The sequence below is a fragment of the Saccopteryx leptura genome, chromosome 2 (genome assembly GCF_036850995.1).
Source record: "Saccopteryx leptura isolate mSacLep1 chromosome 2, mSacLep1_pri_phased_curated, whole genome shotgun sequence".
Taxonomy (NCBI): domain Eukaryota; kingdom Metazoa; phylum Chordata; class Mammalia; order Chiroptera; family Emballonuridae; genus Saccopteryx; species Saccopteryx leptura.
Window position 1 is genome coordinate 382,849,953 of NC_089504.1, and position 15,890 is coordinate 382,865,842.

Genomic DNA, 15,890 nt, shown 5'->3' on the forward strand with positions numbered 1-15,890 from the left:
TTAAAGAAACCTTTACCTGATCTAATGGACAGGAAAAGCAATCAGTTTGGCCTTGACTCTAAGTGGGTGGTATTTTTGAAAAGCAAGCTCTCATTTATTAGATAGAGCAAATTGAGAAGAAGCTTGTAGCCAGGTGGGAAGAACATCAGGAGGCCTAGTCCCAGCTCTGTTCCGACTCTGTGTCACTTTTCTCATGCATATAATGAGATGCTTAGACTAGATGGCCCCTAAGATTTTCTCCATAGTACATTTTAGTTTCTAGAAAGTTAATTACAGTCTTCTCTTTCAATCCTGTTGAGTGAGAACATTGTCCTGAGACCCAGTCAATAGAGACCCAGATGGGAGAAGGGAGAGACAGTTTGCTTTCTGGGGCCTGGCTTAACAATCATCAGACCTTTCGAGGTCTGGGAAAGGTTTGGGATCAGAATGCTGTCTGTTGATATTCTGTAGCTCCTGTGACAGCATTGAATGGGTGTCCCCCAGGCCTCTTCCGCTTGGGAAACAGGCACCATATTCAGAGAGGTGGGCCAACCATAGCATCACGCTCAACACTACCGTGACACATCCATGGAGCAGTCTTGGGACGGTATCTACAGTTGTGGTTTGTGTCACTGTTCTGCCATCTGCAGGTAGTTGTATTCTCCCAGTCAGAGTCACAGACCTGGGAGGACTCTGGGAAATCCCCAAGTCCATTGTTTTTAAAGACTATTCATTTTAGAGAGAACAGAGAGACAGAAAAAGAGAAGGGTGGGGAGCAGGAAGCATCAACTCCCATATGTGACTTGGCTAGGCAAGCCCAGGGTTTTGAACTAGCAACCTCAGTGTTCTAGGATTGATGCTTTATCCACTGCGCCACCACAGGTCGGACCCAAGTCCATATACTTATTTTACATTTGGAAAACCAGGGCTGGAGCAGACAAAAGTTGATTCAGGGAAAACCCAGAAAAGCAATCCTGGTCTCCTATGTTCTGAAGGGGCCTTAGTAAGGGTCTGGGTCCTGCAGCTCTGCAGGATCTGCAAGATGGTAGTGAATGGAGTTATCGTCAGTGTCTTTTCAAAAACCTAATGGAAACTACATTTACCCTTGGATGGTAATGACACTTCAGCCAAATAACTGTGTGGTGCATGAATGACGTGCTGTGGCTATCTACTCGCACGCAATTCAGCAGCTCTGATTGTTTATCAAAGAAATCTTTGATTCAGCCTGACCTGGCAATGACACAGGAATAGAGCATTGTACTGGGATTCAGAGGACCCAGGTTCAAAACGCCGAGGTTGCTGCCTTGAGCATGGGTTTATCCGGCTAGAGCACAGGCTCACCAGCTTGAGTGCAGGGTCGCTGGTTTGAGCGTGGGATCATAGATATGACCCCATGGTTGCTGGCTTGGAGCCCAAGGTCACTGGCTTGAGCCCAAGTCTCTGGCTTGAGCAAGGGGTCACTTGCTCTGCTGTAGCCCCCCGTCAAGGCACATATGAGAAAGCAATCAGTGAACAAGTAAGGTGCCACAACAAAGAATTGATGCTTCTCATCTCTCTCCCTTCCTGTCTGTTCCTCTCTCTGACTCTCTCTCTGCTTCTATCCAAAAAAAAAAAAAAGAGAGAGAGAGAGAAATCTTTAATTCATGGAAAATGGAGAAACATATTCATTTAATGAATGTACTGTGATGGGTAGGTAAGTGGGAAATAATAGAAGTGGTTCATGGTGGGGTACAGAGTTGCTGAACATCTGACAGATAAGTTAGGAGACCCAGAAAGGGAATGTGGTTCCTGGTCACAGGTAGTGCTGGCACCTGGCACACAGTCCACTGGCCATCTCCTGCCATGTAATTCAAGTGATCATTTTGGGAAAGTCAGTGAGACAATGGAATTTCTTGATAAAAACTTAGGACTAGTTTTTTTTTTTTTTCCTTTTCATAAAGTAAGTCATACTGTGAATATTTGGTACAAACAATCTGAAGCTATTGTTTGGGGAAGCAGTGATTTATATAGCAATCTGGTGATTGCCAATAAGTGCTTTTTAAACTCATTGGAAAATTCCTTTGGTAGTCCTGGTTTGAGTTTTGTTACTAAACAAAGTAACAGGGGTCATGGGGGAAATTATACTGCATCTGTCTAAAATTAAGAGACCTTTTTGGTATTTATTACATCGTAAAAATATCAAAGTCTTGTTCTTAAGATAAAAGAAAGTCAAAGAGGCTTTACGTTTCTGGAACGTGCTAGAGATCCTTAGTCCAAAATCAAAATCATTGCAAGCTTCTCTGTGGGCTCCAGGGGCTTCTTGGTGAGCTCTGGGGGCCTGCCTCGTGAGCTTTGGTCCTGTCGTCAGGATGTAGATGCTATTGTCCTCGCCTGGAGGAGCAGATGTGGGCCAGATGTGCACTGCAGTTGAACCCTTGATGTCAGCAGAATGTGTTTTTATTGCTGCTGAAAGCCTGATTCCTGATGGCCAACTTAGGGCCTGTTTGTCCATCACTTGATCCGACGGAGCTTCTGAGCCAGGATCCTCCCCTCTGTGTGGAGATGCGACCCTCATAATGAGCCTTCTTGCTTTACTCATAGGTGGGAAACTACCTCCGTATGTTCCGAGGTTCTCTGTACAAGAGATATCCCTCACTCTGGAGGCGACTAGCCACTGTGGAAGAGAGGAAGAAAATAGTTGCATCGTCACATGGTAAAAAAACAAAACCTAACACTAAGGGTGCGTCTTCACGAGGGTTTGTAAACTTGTTTCAAAACCACTCGCTTATGTCATGAAGATAAAACGTTTTCACTCCAGAGTGTCTTCACTGCAGCCCTGACCTTAGTGTGACAGGGAACTTCCTAGGGGCGGGGCACATATGCAGCTCAGGCAGGAAAGTGGTACTTAGGAGTCAGTGGTGGTCCTTTATCCGGTATTTTTAATGGGGCTGGGGTGGGGGGTAGGGATGGGACAGTAATGGGTGCTGTGAAGACATGTTGGTCTCAAAACGTTTTAGGAATGCTGTGATGCTCTGCCATCTGCCGTGGCATATTGCCATACTCACCCTCATGCAGCCCTCAGGCGGGTGGTGACTATCACTCCCACTCCCCTCTGGGGCTTTCACCGCTTAGCTTCCCAGAGCACATCCATCCCATAGCACTCTATTCTGGCAGTTAGTGTGCTAGAGCTCATGTGCATGTCCCTGCTTGTTGTGCCTGACATGTGCCCGGGGCTTGCTAGGTGAGCCGCCCCACACTAATGACAGTAGAGACACTAGTGTGCTTCAGCCATGGCAGCTCTGCAGGGCAAAAGGATGCTCTTCAGATCTATCAGGAAAGTCTCATGGTCCATTTGAGTTTAGACACAGCACAATGTTTAGCAGATGGTGAAACTGCTTCCCAGTTGGCTATGGCATCTTATAGAGAGCTGCGTGTGTGTGTGTGTGTGTGTGTGTGTGAGTGAAGGAGAGAAAGAGCAAGAGAGAGCTTTGCAGTCTGTCCTGTTTGGTAGTGTCTGTAGGTGCTGCTGTGGTCTTGTCCACTGTGGGCAAAGTAGTGATTCTTTTAATGCAGGAGCCAGAGCTTCTTTTTTATCTGCTGCTATAACATTTCCACTCACTCAATTTAAAGTCTCCTTTTTGTCCTCCCTCCACCCCACAGTGGGGCACCAGTCACTAATGCAGTGAGTTCCCAGCTTTGCTTTCCCCTCCGCAAGTCTCAGAGGAAGTCTTGTGACTCTTACACTTTGTGCTTTGGAGACATCTACCCTGTAACTGGCTATTTCTCCAGGAGAAACCAGGCTGGACCGAGGTTCCCTTGAAGAGCTATGAATTGAGTTACCTAGAATCTGTCCTGCTTCCCAGGCAGTGTTGACTGGCGTAGGAGTTCAGGTTGGATGTGAAGCAGCTCTTTTCAACTCTGTGGGCTCTTGTTTTAAAAGAAAAGTGCTTTTCATCCTTCATTCCATCTCTCCACTTTGCTTCATGTTGTGGATTACAGTGGTGTCCGACCTCTTCCCACTGGTGGTATTACTCTGGAGCCTTCCTTTCTCCTGAGAGCCCATGTTGGCTGCGCTGCGCTGTACCTGCTGCCACTGCCCTGTGCACTTCCTTTGTGCCTTGAACCAGTGCTCCTAGGACAAATTAGTCCAAGGAAATCCTCAGAGAGTGTTTACCCAGTAGGACCTCTAAACAAAGCGCTCAGTCCAGATTGCCCTTTTGGAAGAGGCCAGCATTCAGCAGTAGTAAGGTTGACACCCGCTTTTCTTACCTCCTGCATGTGAGGACCTTGATGTGCTGCATCTACTGGCTGCTGCTCCTTGCTGCCCCACAGCAGGGTGACATAGCTCTGTCTCTGGTTACAGATCATGGATACACGACCCTGGCCACCAGCGTGACTCTGTTAAAAGCCTCAGAAGTGGAAGAGATTCTGGATGGCAATGATGAGAAGTACAAGGCCGTGTCCATCAGTACAGAGCCCCCCACCTACCTCAGGTATTGCAGTCCTGGCCAGGTGTACTCTTGTACACCACAAGACACCTGTGGGCATTTTTCTCATACTCCAGAACTGGTTGGGGTTAAGTGAAACTGAAATACTTTTCAGCACTTTACCGACTGTGCTTACAAATCATCCCAGCTGGGCTTTTAAGTTTCTTTTGTATCTTTGGCATTTCTAAGACACTTAAGCCAAGGCTTGGATTCTGGAGAGTGCTTAAGAATTCTATGAAAGTGGGACTAATTTGTCAGAAAATTGGTGGCCCAGATAAAGTCATAAAAGAAACAAATGATAGATTTGAATGTATACATCTAGAACCTTTGAAAGAGCGTTTATAGGAACAAACAAACAGGCAAGTAACTGGAAAGTTATGTTGTAGAGAGTTTGTTCATTCAGATTGACAAGGAAAACTTGCATACCCCAATAGATAAATAGGTAAAGGGTGGTCCCCACTGAGAGTACAAACAAGTAATGATGTCTGTCCTTGTGTGTAATTTTAAAAATTCAAAGTAAAAAAAGTTAAAAAGCAACATAAAGAATTGAGGAAGACGTGACAGAGGTGCACTCATGGAAGCTGTGATGGCTTGTGTGTGGGCATGATCTTTTTGTAAAGCTGTATGACATCAAACACTGTTTTCTTTTCTGGCCTATTCATTTCACCCCTCGGAATTTTTCCCAGAAAAATACCTTAAAAGAACAACCACACCAACAAAAACCATTATCTATACAGAGGTGCCCTTGGGAGCATTATGGATAATAATGGGAAATATGGAGTCACTTGAGTGTTCAGTCTTAGGGAGAGGCTGAATGAGCAAAGGTGCACTCATTGGAATGAACTAGTGTAACCCTATATATTGTAATGAAGTAGACTCTGCAGCAGCCAAAAACATGGTTTACATGTGTGAGATGTGCGTGATGCCTACCTTAAGCTTTCAGTTCTCAAGAAAACATGCATTCCTGTTTTCCTATGCTGGGGAGCACTTAGGGGGTGGAGAGCATTACTGTTTCAAGTGATGTGGTTTTGAAAAATCATTGCTTTTCAGATTTTCTCTCAACTTAACTATTGGATTGTTTATATAATCCTCCCTCCTCACTTACCCCAGAAAAAAGGTGGCACACATCCAACCTGGCCAGCGTTGTAGATGTGTGCGCTACAGATTTCTTTTTCCCTGAGGGATGTGGTAAAACATAAGAATGGTGAGACTTTCCCAGGGAAGTGGCAGAAGGAAATGAAGTACATATGGAGAGGACTTTCAAGTCTGCACATGTCAGCTGAGAATCTTTTATGGGGCGATAAACACTTTCCTAATGATCGTGTCATTTGAGGAACAGCTGAGGGAAGAGTAGAGTCTTGTTACCCTGGAGGTTAGAACTACAGGACATTCAGGTGAGGGTAACAGTTCAGGGAAGCCACTTTGTGCTTTGATGAGCTTTACGCTCAGGAAGCACCTTCTCACTGTCCAGTCAGCCCCATGGGAGGACTGGCACCTCCCTTCCCCCTCACTGGGCAGGTCAGGTGGAGGCTGGGTGCCCCCCTCTCAGGCAAACCTGGCAGTGGAAGAAGGTTGAATTACATGACTCATATCCTCGTATTCTGTGCATGGCTATGTATTCATGCTCACTGTGTCTGTGATATAATTTGGCAGAGCAGTACAGACTGGAAATGAATGAGGTTACTGCTGAGTTAGGGTAGGATTTGGGGTGGGGACCTCATTGTAGGTTCTAGTAGCCTCAGAAAAGAGGTGGTGTGCTAGACCCTAGGTTCCCAAGTACAGGCCCAGTGGCACCAGTATTGCCCATGGAAGTTGTTAAGAATCCATATTCCCAGGCCCTCCCTAGAGAAGGGAGTCTGTCTAGGTGGGGCTCAGGAATATATTACTTAAAATTCAGTTCTCTAAGTGAGTCTGTGTGGCTGGTGGGCCCAGATAGGCTGTGGTAGGGATCCCGGTCCTACTGCCCCAGCTCTAGACCCTGCCCAGATTAGTTCCACGTTTCCCATTTCTCCAGGTCTCTGATACAAGGTGAAATCCAAGCAAGACCTGAGTACAGGAGACTTGACAGAGTCCTGGCCTAATTTGGTGCTGTGAATCCCCTCTACCCCCACCCTCAATCAAGGGATGCTCACATCTAAGGTATGAGTAGCCCCACCTTTAGAAGAGAAAGGTTAGAAGGCCTGGGCCCAGGCAGATCGTGGCCACCGCCTGTGCCCTCCATCATCTGTGAGAAGGGAAGGGCTGCCAGCAGCGTCTCCTGGCCTCCTGAAGGGCACTGGGTAAGCAGCAGGAAATCCAGCAGTTGTCACATTCTTTGAGTTGTAGCAAGCAGTTATTGAAGAAGACTGGTGCAGATGTTTATATAGGTGAATTACACACAGTAGCTGCCCTGATATTACTTGTATTCTCATTGGGGAAGGCAGCCTCAAGGATGATAAAGGGACTCAGAACATAGGAACTGAAGCACTCATCTGGCAAACCCAACACTGGAGCTTCAGTTTAAAATAGCTTTTGCTATTTTCCTAGTAGTAAAAGCAACCTGTGATCTGGTGAGAAGAGTGAGCCTTTTATGGGTCATGGGCTACTTAAATTATTTTGCGCATCGCCTGACCAGGCGGTGGCGCAGTGGATGGAGCGTCGGACTGGGATGCGGAGGACCCAGGTTCGAGACCCCTAGATCACCAGCTTGGATGCGGGCTCGTCTGGCTTGAGCAAAAAAAAAACACAAAAAACCCTCACCAGCTTGGACCCAAGATCGCTGGCTTGAGCAAGGGGGTTACTTGGTCTGCTGAAGGCCCGTGGTCAAGGCACATATGAGAAAGCAATCAATGAACAACTAAGGTGTCACAGCAAAAAACTGATGATTGATGCTTCTCATCTGTTCGTTCGTGTCTGTCTGTCCCTGTCTATCCCTCTCTCTGACTCTCTCTGTGTCCCTGTAAAAAAAAAAATTATTTTGCACATCACTTTCCAAACAGTATTTACCAATACTCCATTTTCTCACCTCTACTGGTCTGAAGTCCAGAGGCCAGCAGCATTGCCTAGGCCAGTTGTTGGCAAACTCATTAGTCAACAGAGCCACCAAATATCAACAGTACAACAATTGAGATTTCTCTTGAGAGCCAAATTTTTTAAACTTAAACTATATAGGTAGGTACATTCCTTATCGAGGTAGCGCCCACATGTGGTATTTTGTGGAAGAGCCACACTCAAGGGGCCAAAGAGCTGCATGTGGCTCGTGAGCCACGGTTTGCAGATCACTGGCCTAGGCCATCTCAGGCTGGCCTTCATGTCTAAAATAATAGCCTGATCATATCTCTTCCTGTTACAAGCCCCTGGGGATTCTCAGCCACCTGTTGTTGCAGTCAGTTTCTCATAGAACATGCCAGCCCCTATAATTGGGACCCTCCCTGTGTCCCATGTTTCCAGCCCCCACTGAGCCTACAACCTGCTGCCTTTGCCTCTTGCTGTCTGTGCTCCTCCTGAAATACCCTTTCCCGTCCAGTTGTCCCCATTGGGCCCCAACTCAGTATTTAAGTCTCCACTCCTCTGGGAAGCCTCCTCCCTGTATTCTTTCCCCACAGAAGGGATAGTGCTTCCATGGAGCCATGCCCAGCATATAGCATGTTACATTATAGCTTGTGCACTGGGCTGGTGGCTGCTCTGACATGTTGGGTCCTTGGCACTCTTCCCCAAGCTTGGGTAGTTCTGAGCAGGTGCTGGTGGGAGCCTAGGGAATAGAAACCTGCAGAGTTTCGCCCATGGTAGCACAGTAGATAGAGTGTTGACCTGGAATACTGAAGTCACTGGTTCAAAACCCTGGACTTGCCTGATCAAAACACATATGATAAGTAATCAGTGAACAACTGAAGTTAAGCAACAAGAAGATTCTTCTTGTTACCCTGCCCTCATAAAATCAGTAAAAATTTTTTTAATTTTATAAGATTTTATTAATTTTTAGAGAGGAGAAAGAGAAAGGGGGAGCAGAAAGCATCAACTCACAATTCTTTCTCACATGTGCCTTGACCTGGCAAGTCTGGAGTTTTGAACTGGTGACCTCAGCATTCCAGGTCAACACTTTCACCACAGGCCAGGCAATAAATAAAATCTTTTTTTGTTTGTTTGTTTGTTTTTACAGGGACAGAGAGAGAGTCAGACAGGGATAGATAGGGACAGACAGACAGGAATGGAGAGAGAGGAGAAGCATTAATCATCAGTTTTTTGTTGCAACACCTTAGTTGTTCATTGATTGCTTTCTCATATGTGCCTTGACCGCGGGCCTTCAGCAGACCGAGTAACCCCTTGCTCGAGCCAGCAACCTTGGGTCCAAGCTGGTGAGCCTTGCTCAAACCAGATGAGCCCGCGCTCAAGCTGTGACCTCGGGGTCTCGAACCTGGGTCCTCCGCATCCCAGTCCGCTCTATGCACTGTGCCACCGCCTGGTCAGGCTAAATAAAATCTTTAAAAATAGAAAAAACCTATAGAGTTTGGGGTGCACAGAAGTTCCCACTGGGGCTGGAGCCCAGCAGGGATATAGCGGGTGTCCGCTGACTATGACTTGATACCTGGTGGGTGGTATCAGGCTCGTAAACTGAGTTGGGGATTTCTCATGTCTCTCTAGGGAACAGAAAGCAAAGAGGAACAGTCAGTGGGTACCCACCCTGCCCAACAGCTCCCACCATCTGGATGCTGTACCGTGTTCCACGACCATCAATAGGAATCGAATGGGCCGGGACAAGAAGAGAACCTTCCCTCTCTGGTGAGCATGCATTGCCCTCTCCACTGATTTTGCCTTAATGCTTGAATGCATTTTAGTCTCCTGCTCCCCAGAAAAATACTCTCCTTTGACCTTGTTTTCCTTAAAATGCCATGCTCCCTTCTCCGTGAAACTTTTGCCTCAGCTTCTAGGATGCTAGTCTCTGGCTTGCTCCAGTCCCCCACCTCTGCCTGTTTTAGTCTTGATGGTCTTCTCATTTCCCCAGTACCTTGAGTAGAATTCCTGGGGGCACAATCCTTGCCTCTTGATTTCAGATGCCATTTCCTGACTCTTACTGTATTAGTTACTTGTGGCTGGTGAAACAAATTGCAACAAACTGGGTGGCTTAATACATTACAGGTTTATTCTATCGCAGTTTTGGATGCTAGGAATTTTGTTGAACTAAAATCAAGGTGTTGGATGGGTTGCACTTCTGGGACCTCTGGAGGAGAATCTGTTCCTTCCTCTTTCAGCTTCTGGTGGCTGCTAGCATTCCTTGGCTTATAGCCATATCACCAGTCTGCCTTCATGGTCATATACCCTTCTCTGTGTGTCAGATTTCCCCTGTCTCTTGTAAGGACACTCGTGATGTAATATAGGGCTCATTAGGGTAATTAATCTCTGAAGATCCTTAACTTAATCACATCTGCAAAGTACCCCCACTTTTTGCCATATAAGATAAAGGATTAGTCTTTAGCTGTCTTTTGGGAGTTATTTTTTAAAGTCCCACCCCCACATTCATCTCCACAGCTCAGCCTTGTTCACCTCTTGTCAGTATCTGAATGGCTCACCCCCTTTCTTCCCTCCTCCATCTCTTTCTCCCTCCTTCCTTCGCATCTCTAATTGAATGTCACTTCCCCAGGGCTGCCTTCCACCTTTAGAATGGCCACTCCTACTCCTTCCCTTCTGTGTTTCCCAGAGCATCTGTGTGGCATGCAGTGTGCTTTCCTCATTTGTTTGTCTGTCGTCCTTGCCCCAAGCTCTGAGAGCAGTTCTCAGCCCTCTGTATTCCACAGATGCCCTTAGGTCCCCCATGCCCTCCAACATCCCCACATCTCCTACCTCTTTGTTTTCCTAAAATCCAGATATGACATTGTAATGTGCTTGCTCAGTCCTGGAGCTCCCTTGGGGTAAAGACTGGATTCCGCAGCTGGACATGGAAAACTGTTGGCACCTTGACCTTGTAGTTTCCCAGTGTCTCACACATGCTCCCTTGTCTAATCTGTACCCTGCCTTCAGTGTTCTGGCTGCTGCTGCCCTAGCAGCTCCTTGCTTCTCCCTGTCCCTTGGCCTTTGCTCAAGTATTTCCTCATCTGGAAATACCTTTCTTTTCCCACAGCTTTCTACAAACGTTCTGCCTGTTTTGGGGCTTAAATCTCCCTTCTTTCAGAGTATGTTCAGGTCTGTCCCACTGCCCACGTCAGCAGCTTTTTCTCCCTTTCCTGTGTGTTCATGAAGTTGGAGCTCTGCCCCTGTGGCTTGTGACCTCTGCTGGCCTTGCTTCTGCTGACTCAGCCCTTAGTGGACAAGTCCTGATAAGAAGTGGGCTTCCCTCTTGGCCACGTTTGCAGTGATCAGTGGTGTAGAGAGGGAGGCCCTGGGGGTACCCATAGTACTCCTTGCTGACTTTGCTGCCATTTACTTCTAGCTTTGATGACCACGACCCAGCAGTGATCCACGAGAATGCGTCTCAGCCTGAGGTGCTGGTTCCTATCCGGCTAGACATGGAGATTGACGGGCAGAAGCTGAGGGATGCCTTTACCTGGAACATGAATGGTATGTGGGGCTCTGGACAGCCCAGCCCAGCCACCATGTAAACACTCCCCTTTCCTGTCTGATGCCCATTGGGCAGGTTCTGGATTCTGAATACGACATTCAGAGCATTGTAGCATAGGTTTAGAGGGTGTGGACTCTGTGTTCAAATCCTGTTTCTGGTATTGTTTCTTGTGGGCTGGGCATATGACCCTTGGGTTCCTTCCCTACTGTGAGCATGAGTAGTTCGATGGCCTGGCACGAAGCCTGCCAGTTCCTAGAGCTCGATGGTGACCTTGATGCTGCTGCCTTGTTTTCCACATACCTAACCTTCAGCCCCGTTCACCCCTTGCTCTTCTAGATGCTGCATGTGCATGCTCGTGTCTCTCTCATCTCCTTGGCTGGGAGGCCTGCCCTGGCCTGCTCCATTCTTTCCATCCTCACTCTAAGTCAGGCGTCATTTTTCCGGCCCCCGCTGCACTTCCAGAAGGGGCACCTCTTTCATTGGCGGTCAGTGAGAGGAGCACATTGACCATCTCATTAGCCAAAAGCAGGCCCATAGTTCCCATTGAAATACTAATCAGTTTGTTGATTTAAATTTACTTGTTCTTTATTTTAAATATTGTATTTTTTCCCGTTTTGTTTTTTTACTTTAAAATAAGATATGTGCAGTGTGCATAGGGATTTGTTCATAGTTTTTTTTATAGCCCAGCCTTCCAACGGTCTGAGGGACAGTGAACTGGCCCTCTGTGTAAAAGTTTGAGGACCCCTGCTCTAAGTCCTGGGTCTGTTACCAGGTCTTCTTGCTCTTCCCTGCTCCCAAAGTCTGAATGTAAGTCTCTGCAACTGTGGAAGAGAAAGGTTAGGAGATGTCCACAGGAGTGTTGAGTCTTTATCTCATCTGGAAGGAGGATTGTGCATGTGTTTATTTTCTTATTTTTGTCCTGAATCTTTCAGACTTTGTATAACAAAGATGTTATTTGTATTCAGACAAAGTAACAACAGTGAATGCTATTTTTAAATGAATAAAAGTTTAGAGTCACCAGATGCTCACTTCCCTAATGTTTTCAGTTTCACATTTTTTTTGTTTAGTCACTTTTATATGCAAATACATTTAACATAGTTGTAATTGTAGTACAAGTGTAATTTTAGTTTTCTTCACTTTCTTAAGTGTCTTCCTGGTTTGTCTGGTCTTTATAATTGGTGTGGAATTGTGTCCTAGTTTGCTGAAACTCCCCCTGCTATTAGCTGTTTCCATGGCAGATAACAGTAGCTTACAACATTTTTCTCCCAGAGGGGATTTCCTTGGGGAGGAACACCTGTGGTTGTTGATAGCAGTGGCTTTGAGCTTTCTGAAAGGATTAGGCTGCTTCCTGTGGTCATCCCCTGGCAGTTGGTCTGAGGGCCTCTGCCCAGCCCTGGGAACTAGGCCTGAGAGCTGGGGTGCCTGTCTTCCAGGATCCATAGGTTAACTGGCAAGAGAGGATATTGGCAAAGAGATGATGTGGCCAAGGGGAGATAGAAGGTGTGGGTGAAGGTGGACATCAGTGATGAGGGACACCAATGAAGGGTTTCAGGAGGTTGTAATGAGTGTAACTGCGGGCAGGTGCAGAGCACTGGTGATGCCCCAGCACCAGGATGGGCTAGCTCATGGGGGCCAGGCCATCACCAGTGTGGTATATCACCTGTCATAGTGTTCCCTGCTTATCTCAGCTGGCCTGAATTATAATTATTTGTTAATTCATCTCTCTCCCTCTCTATTTCAACACCTGGGGTCAGGGGCTTTGTTGTTGGTTTTTTTTTTCTAGGTAAAGTTTTATTTATTGATTGATTGATTTTGGATTTTTTTTTTTAGATTTCATTTATTCATTTTAGAGAGAGTGAGAGAGAGACAGGACAGAGAGACAGAGATAGAGAAAGGGGGAGGGGCAGAAAGCATCAACTCCCATATGTGCCTTGACCAGGCAAGCTCAGGGTTTTGAACCAGCGACCTTAGCATTCCAGGTCGATGCTTTACCCACTACGCCACAGGTCAGGCTCTAGGTGAAGTTTTGTCTACACCAAGCTCTTTCCATGTTCAGGTGGCCCTCCAGGGAACCAGGGAGGGAAACCCAGCTTTCTTCCAGGAAACACGACAGCCTGAGGCCAAAGGTCACAGAGTAGGTGATTCCATCCGCAGGCAATGTCCTGGGTCAAAACCTGGCTATTCATTGTGAACAACTGTTAGGCAAACATGGCAGGAGGCAGCATCCATCCACCACGAGGGGGGTCCAGGGACCCAGACATGCCACGCGTCGGGGAGGACGCTGCCGCCTCCCGCTCTCTGGGGCCGAGAGGCTCAGGGCTCCTGGCAGCGCAGGGAGCGAAGCCGCCTCCTCCCCGCGGCCTGGCGCCAGCGCCTGGAGCCTGGTTCCTGCTGCAAGCCCGCAGGCTGCCGGAGCACGACTTCTATGCCAGGGGCTTTGTTTTTTATTGCTGTTTTTCATAGACTACTTAGCATAGAACCCTGGCCAAGCATAGGAACTTAGTCCATATTGAATCAGTACACGTATTGTATTGTTACTTTTTTCCAACAACACATAGAAAGCTCTTACTATTTTTTTATATCCCACCCTGTTTCAGAAGGGGTGTAAGGCAGCTTATATAAAATGCTTGTTATAAAACAATAAAGCAAATGAAAAAGGAGTGGTTAGGAAAAAGTAGATGAAGGGGAAAATGAAACTATAATATATAAAATATAAAATGAAGCCAACACTCTGGTTCATACACACAATTCAGTAAGCATCCATTGCTATGAGATGGGCATAGCTCTCAGCCTTTTAGAACTAGGCAGAGAGAGACTTGGTGATTGGTTTTGCAGTTCTCAACTCAGAAGAAGCAGAATCACCCCTGGCCAGTTGGCTCAGTGAATAGAGCATCAGCTCAGCATATGGATATTCTGGGTTCCATCCCCAGTCAGGGCACACAGGAGAAGCAACTATCTGCTTCTCTCCCCCTCCTTCTTCCTCTTCTTTCCCTCTTCCCCTCCTGTAGCCAGTAGCTCAGTTGGTTCAAGCATTTGCTCCAGGCGCTGAAAATAGCTTGGCTGGTGGTCCAAGCATCAGCCTCAGGCACTAAAAAATAGCTTGGCTGGGCCCTGGCCGGTTGGCTCAGCGGTAGAGCGTCGGCCTAGCGTGCGGAGGACCCGGGTTCGATTCCCGGCCAGGGCACACAGGAGAAGCGCCCATTTGCTTCTCCACCCCTCCGCCGCGCTTTCCTCTCTGTCTCTCTCTTCCCCTCCCGCAGCCAAGGCTCCATTGGAGCAAAGATGGCCCGGGCACTGGGGATGGCTCTGTGGCCTATACTTCAGGCGCTAGAGTGGCTCTGGTCGCAACATGGCGACGCCCAGGATGGGCAGAGCATCGCCCCCTGGTGGGCAGAGCATTGCCCCTGGTGGGCGTGCCGGGTGGATCCCGGTCGGGCGCATGCGGGAGTCTGTCTGACTGTCTCTCCCTGTTTCCAAGCTTCAGAAAAATGAAAAAAGAAAAAAAAAAAAAAAAAAATAGCTTGGCTGATTTGAGCATTGGCCCCACGCAGAAGTTGCTGGGTGGATCCCAGCCAGGGCACATGTGGGAGTCTTTCTGCCTCTCCTCCTGTCACTTAAAAAAAAGAAGAAGAAGGAACAGAATCACACATAATACAATACTTAAGTCAAAGAGAACCTCTTCCATGGTATACATTACATTCAGTATAATGTAATGAAAACCAGCAACTGTCTGTGAATTCCACCATGGGTTTCTTCGGGATGTTATTTATAGGAGTCCTCATGCAACATATCATATCCCACTAAATGTAACTTAGTACAAACACTTTAAGTACCAAAATACTGTTTTTCTGTGAACTCTTCCTCTACCCAGAGTGATATTTAGTGTGTATAAGGGAAGTAATAGCCTTTTTTTTTCAAATTATAAGAGAAAGTTTATTTAGAAAGTTACAGAAGTAATAAAAGTGAGTTTTAGAAGAAATGAGCTAAGAAAACAAGTTATAGCCTGACCAGGTGGTAGTACAGTGGAGAGAGCATCGGACTGGGATGCGGAGGACCCAGGTTTGAAACCCTGAGGTTGCCAGCTTGAGTGCGGGCTCATCTGGTTTGAGCACAGTTCACCAGCTTGGACCTAAGGTCGCTGACTTGAGCTGAGGTTACTCGGTCTGCTGTAGCCCCACGGTCAAGGCACATATGAGAAAGCAATCAATGAACAACTAAGAATCTGCAACGAAGAATTGATGCTTATCTCTCTCCCTTCCTGTCTGTCTCTATCTGTCCCTCTCTCTGTCTCTATCTGTTTCTATCACACATACAAAAAAGAAAACAAGTTACAGAGGCAAAAGAAGGGCCCTTGTAGCTTAGGAAAGTACACTTGAAAAGATTTTGAGCGGCGTGCTTTGGGGGATGGGTGTGGGGGGAGAATGAGCATGTGCACGCCAGGACTGTGATAGCCTTTTTTTTTTTTTTTAATTTTTCCATTGACTTGATATAATCTTCCACTTTAAGAACCAAAGAAAAAAGCCCTGGCTGGATAGCTCCACTGGTAAGAACATTAACCTGAAGCACAGAGGTTGCCTAGTTCAATCCCCAGTCCGGGCACATGCAGGACCAGATTGATGTTCCTGTCTCTCTCTATCTCTCTACTTCCTCTCTGGCTAAAATCAATAAACTAAAAAAAAAAAATTAAAAAAAAAAAAAAAGACCAAAGAAAAGGGCCCTGGCCAGTTAGCTTAGTCAGTTAGAACATCATGCTGAAACACCAAGGTTGCCTGACCTGTGGTGGCACAGTAGATAAAAGCATAGACCTGGAATGCTGAGGTCACCAGTTCAAGGCCTAGTCAAGGCATATATGGGAATTGATGCTTCCTGCTCCTCCCTCCCTTCTCTCTCTCTCCTCTCTAAAATGAGTAAAT

General features: G+C 46.8%; 1 protein-coding gene across 2 annotated transcripts in view; it reads left to right on the forward strand.

Moving 5' to 3' along the window:
- Positions 1-15,890, forward strand: part of SMARCB1 (SWI/SNF related, matrix associated, actin dependent regulator of chromatin, subfamily b, member 1) — a 35,794-nt gene that overhangs the window by 2,721 nt on the left and 17,183 nt on the right. The window contains exons 2-5 of one of the 2 annotated variants that reach the window (XM_066365476.1): positions 2,560-2,698; positions 4,322-4,451; positions 9,066-9,203; positions 10,849-10,976. In XM_066365476.1, coding sequence (XP_066221573.1) covers positions 2,560-2,698; positions 4,322-4,451; positions 9,066-9,203; positions 10,849-10,976 — 535 coding nt within the window. The remainder of the gene's footprint in view (positions 1-2,559; positions 2,699-4,321; positions 4,452-9,065; positions 9,204-10,848; positions 10,977-15,890) is intronic. The other variant, XM_066365477.1, reaches the window with a different exon arrangement.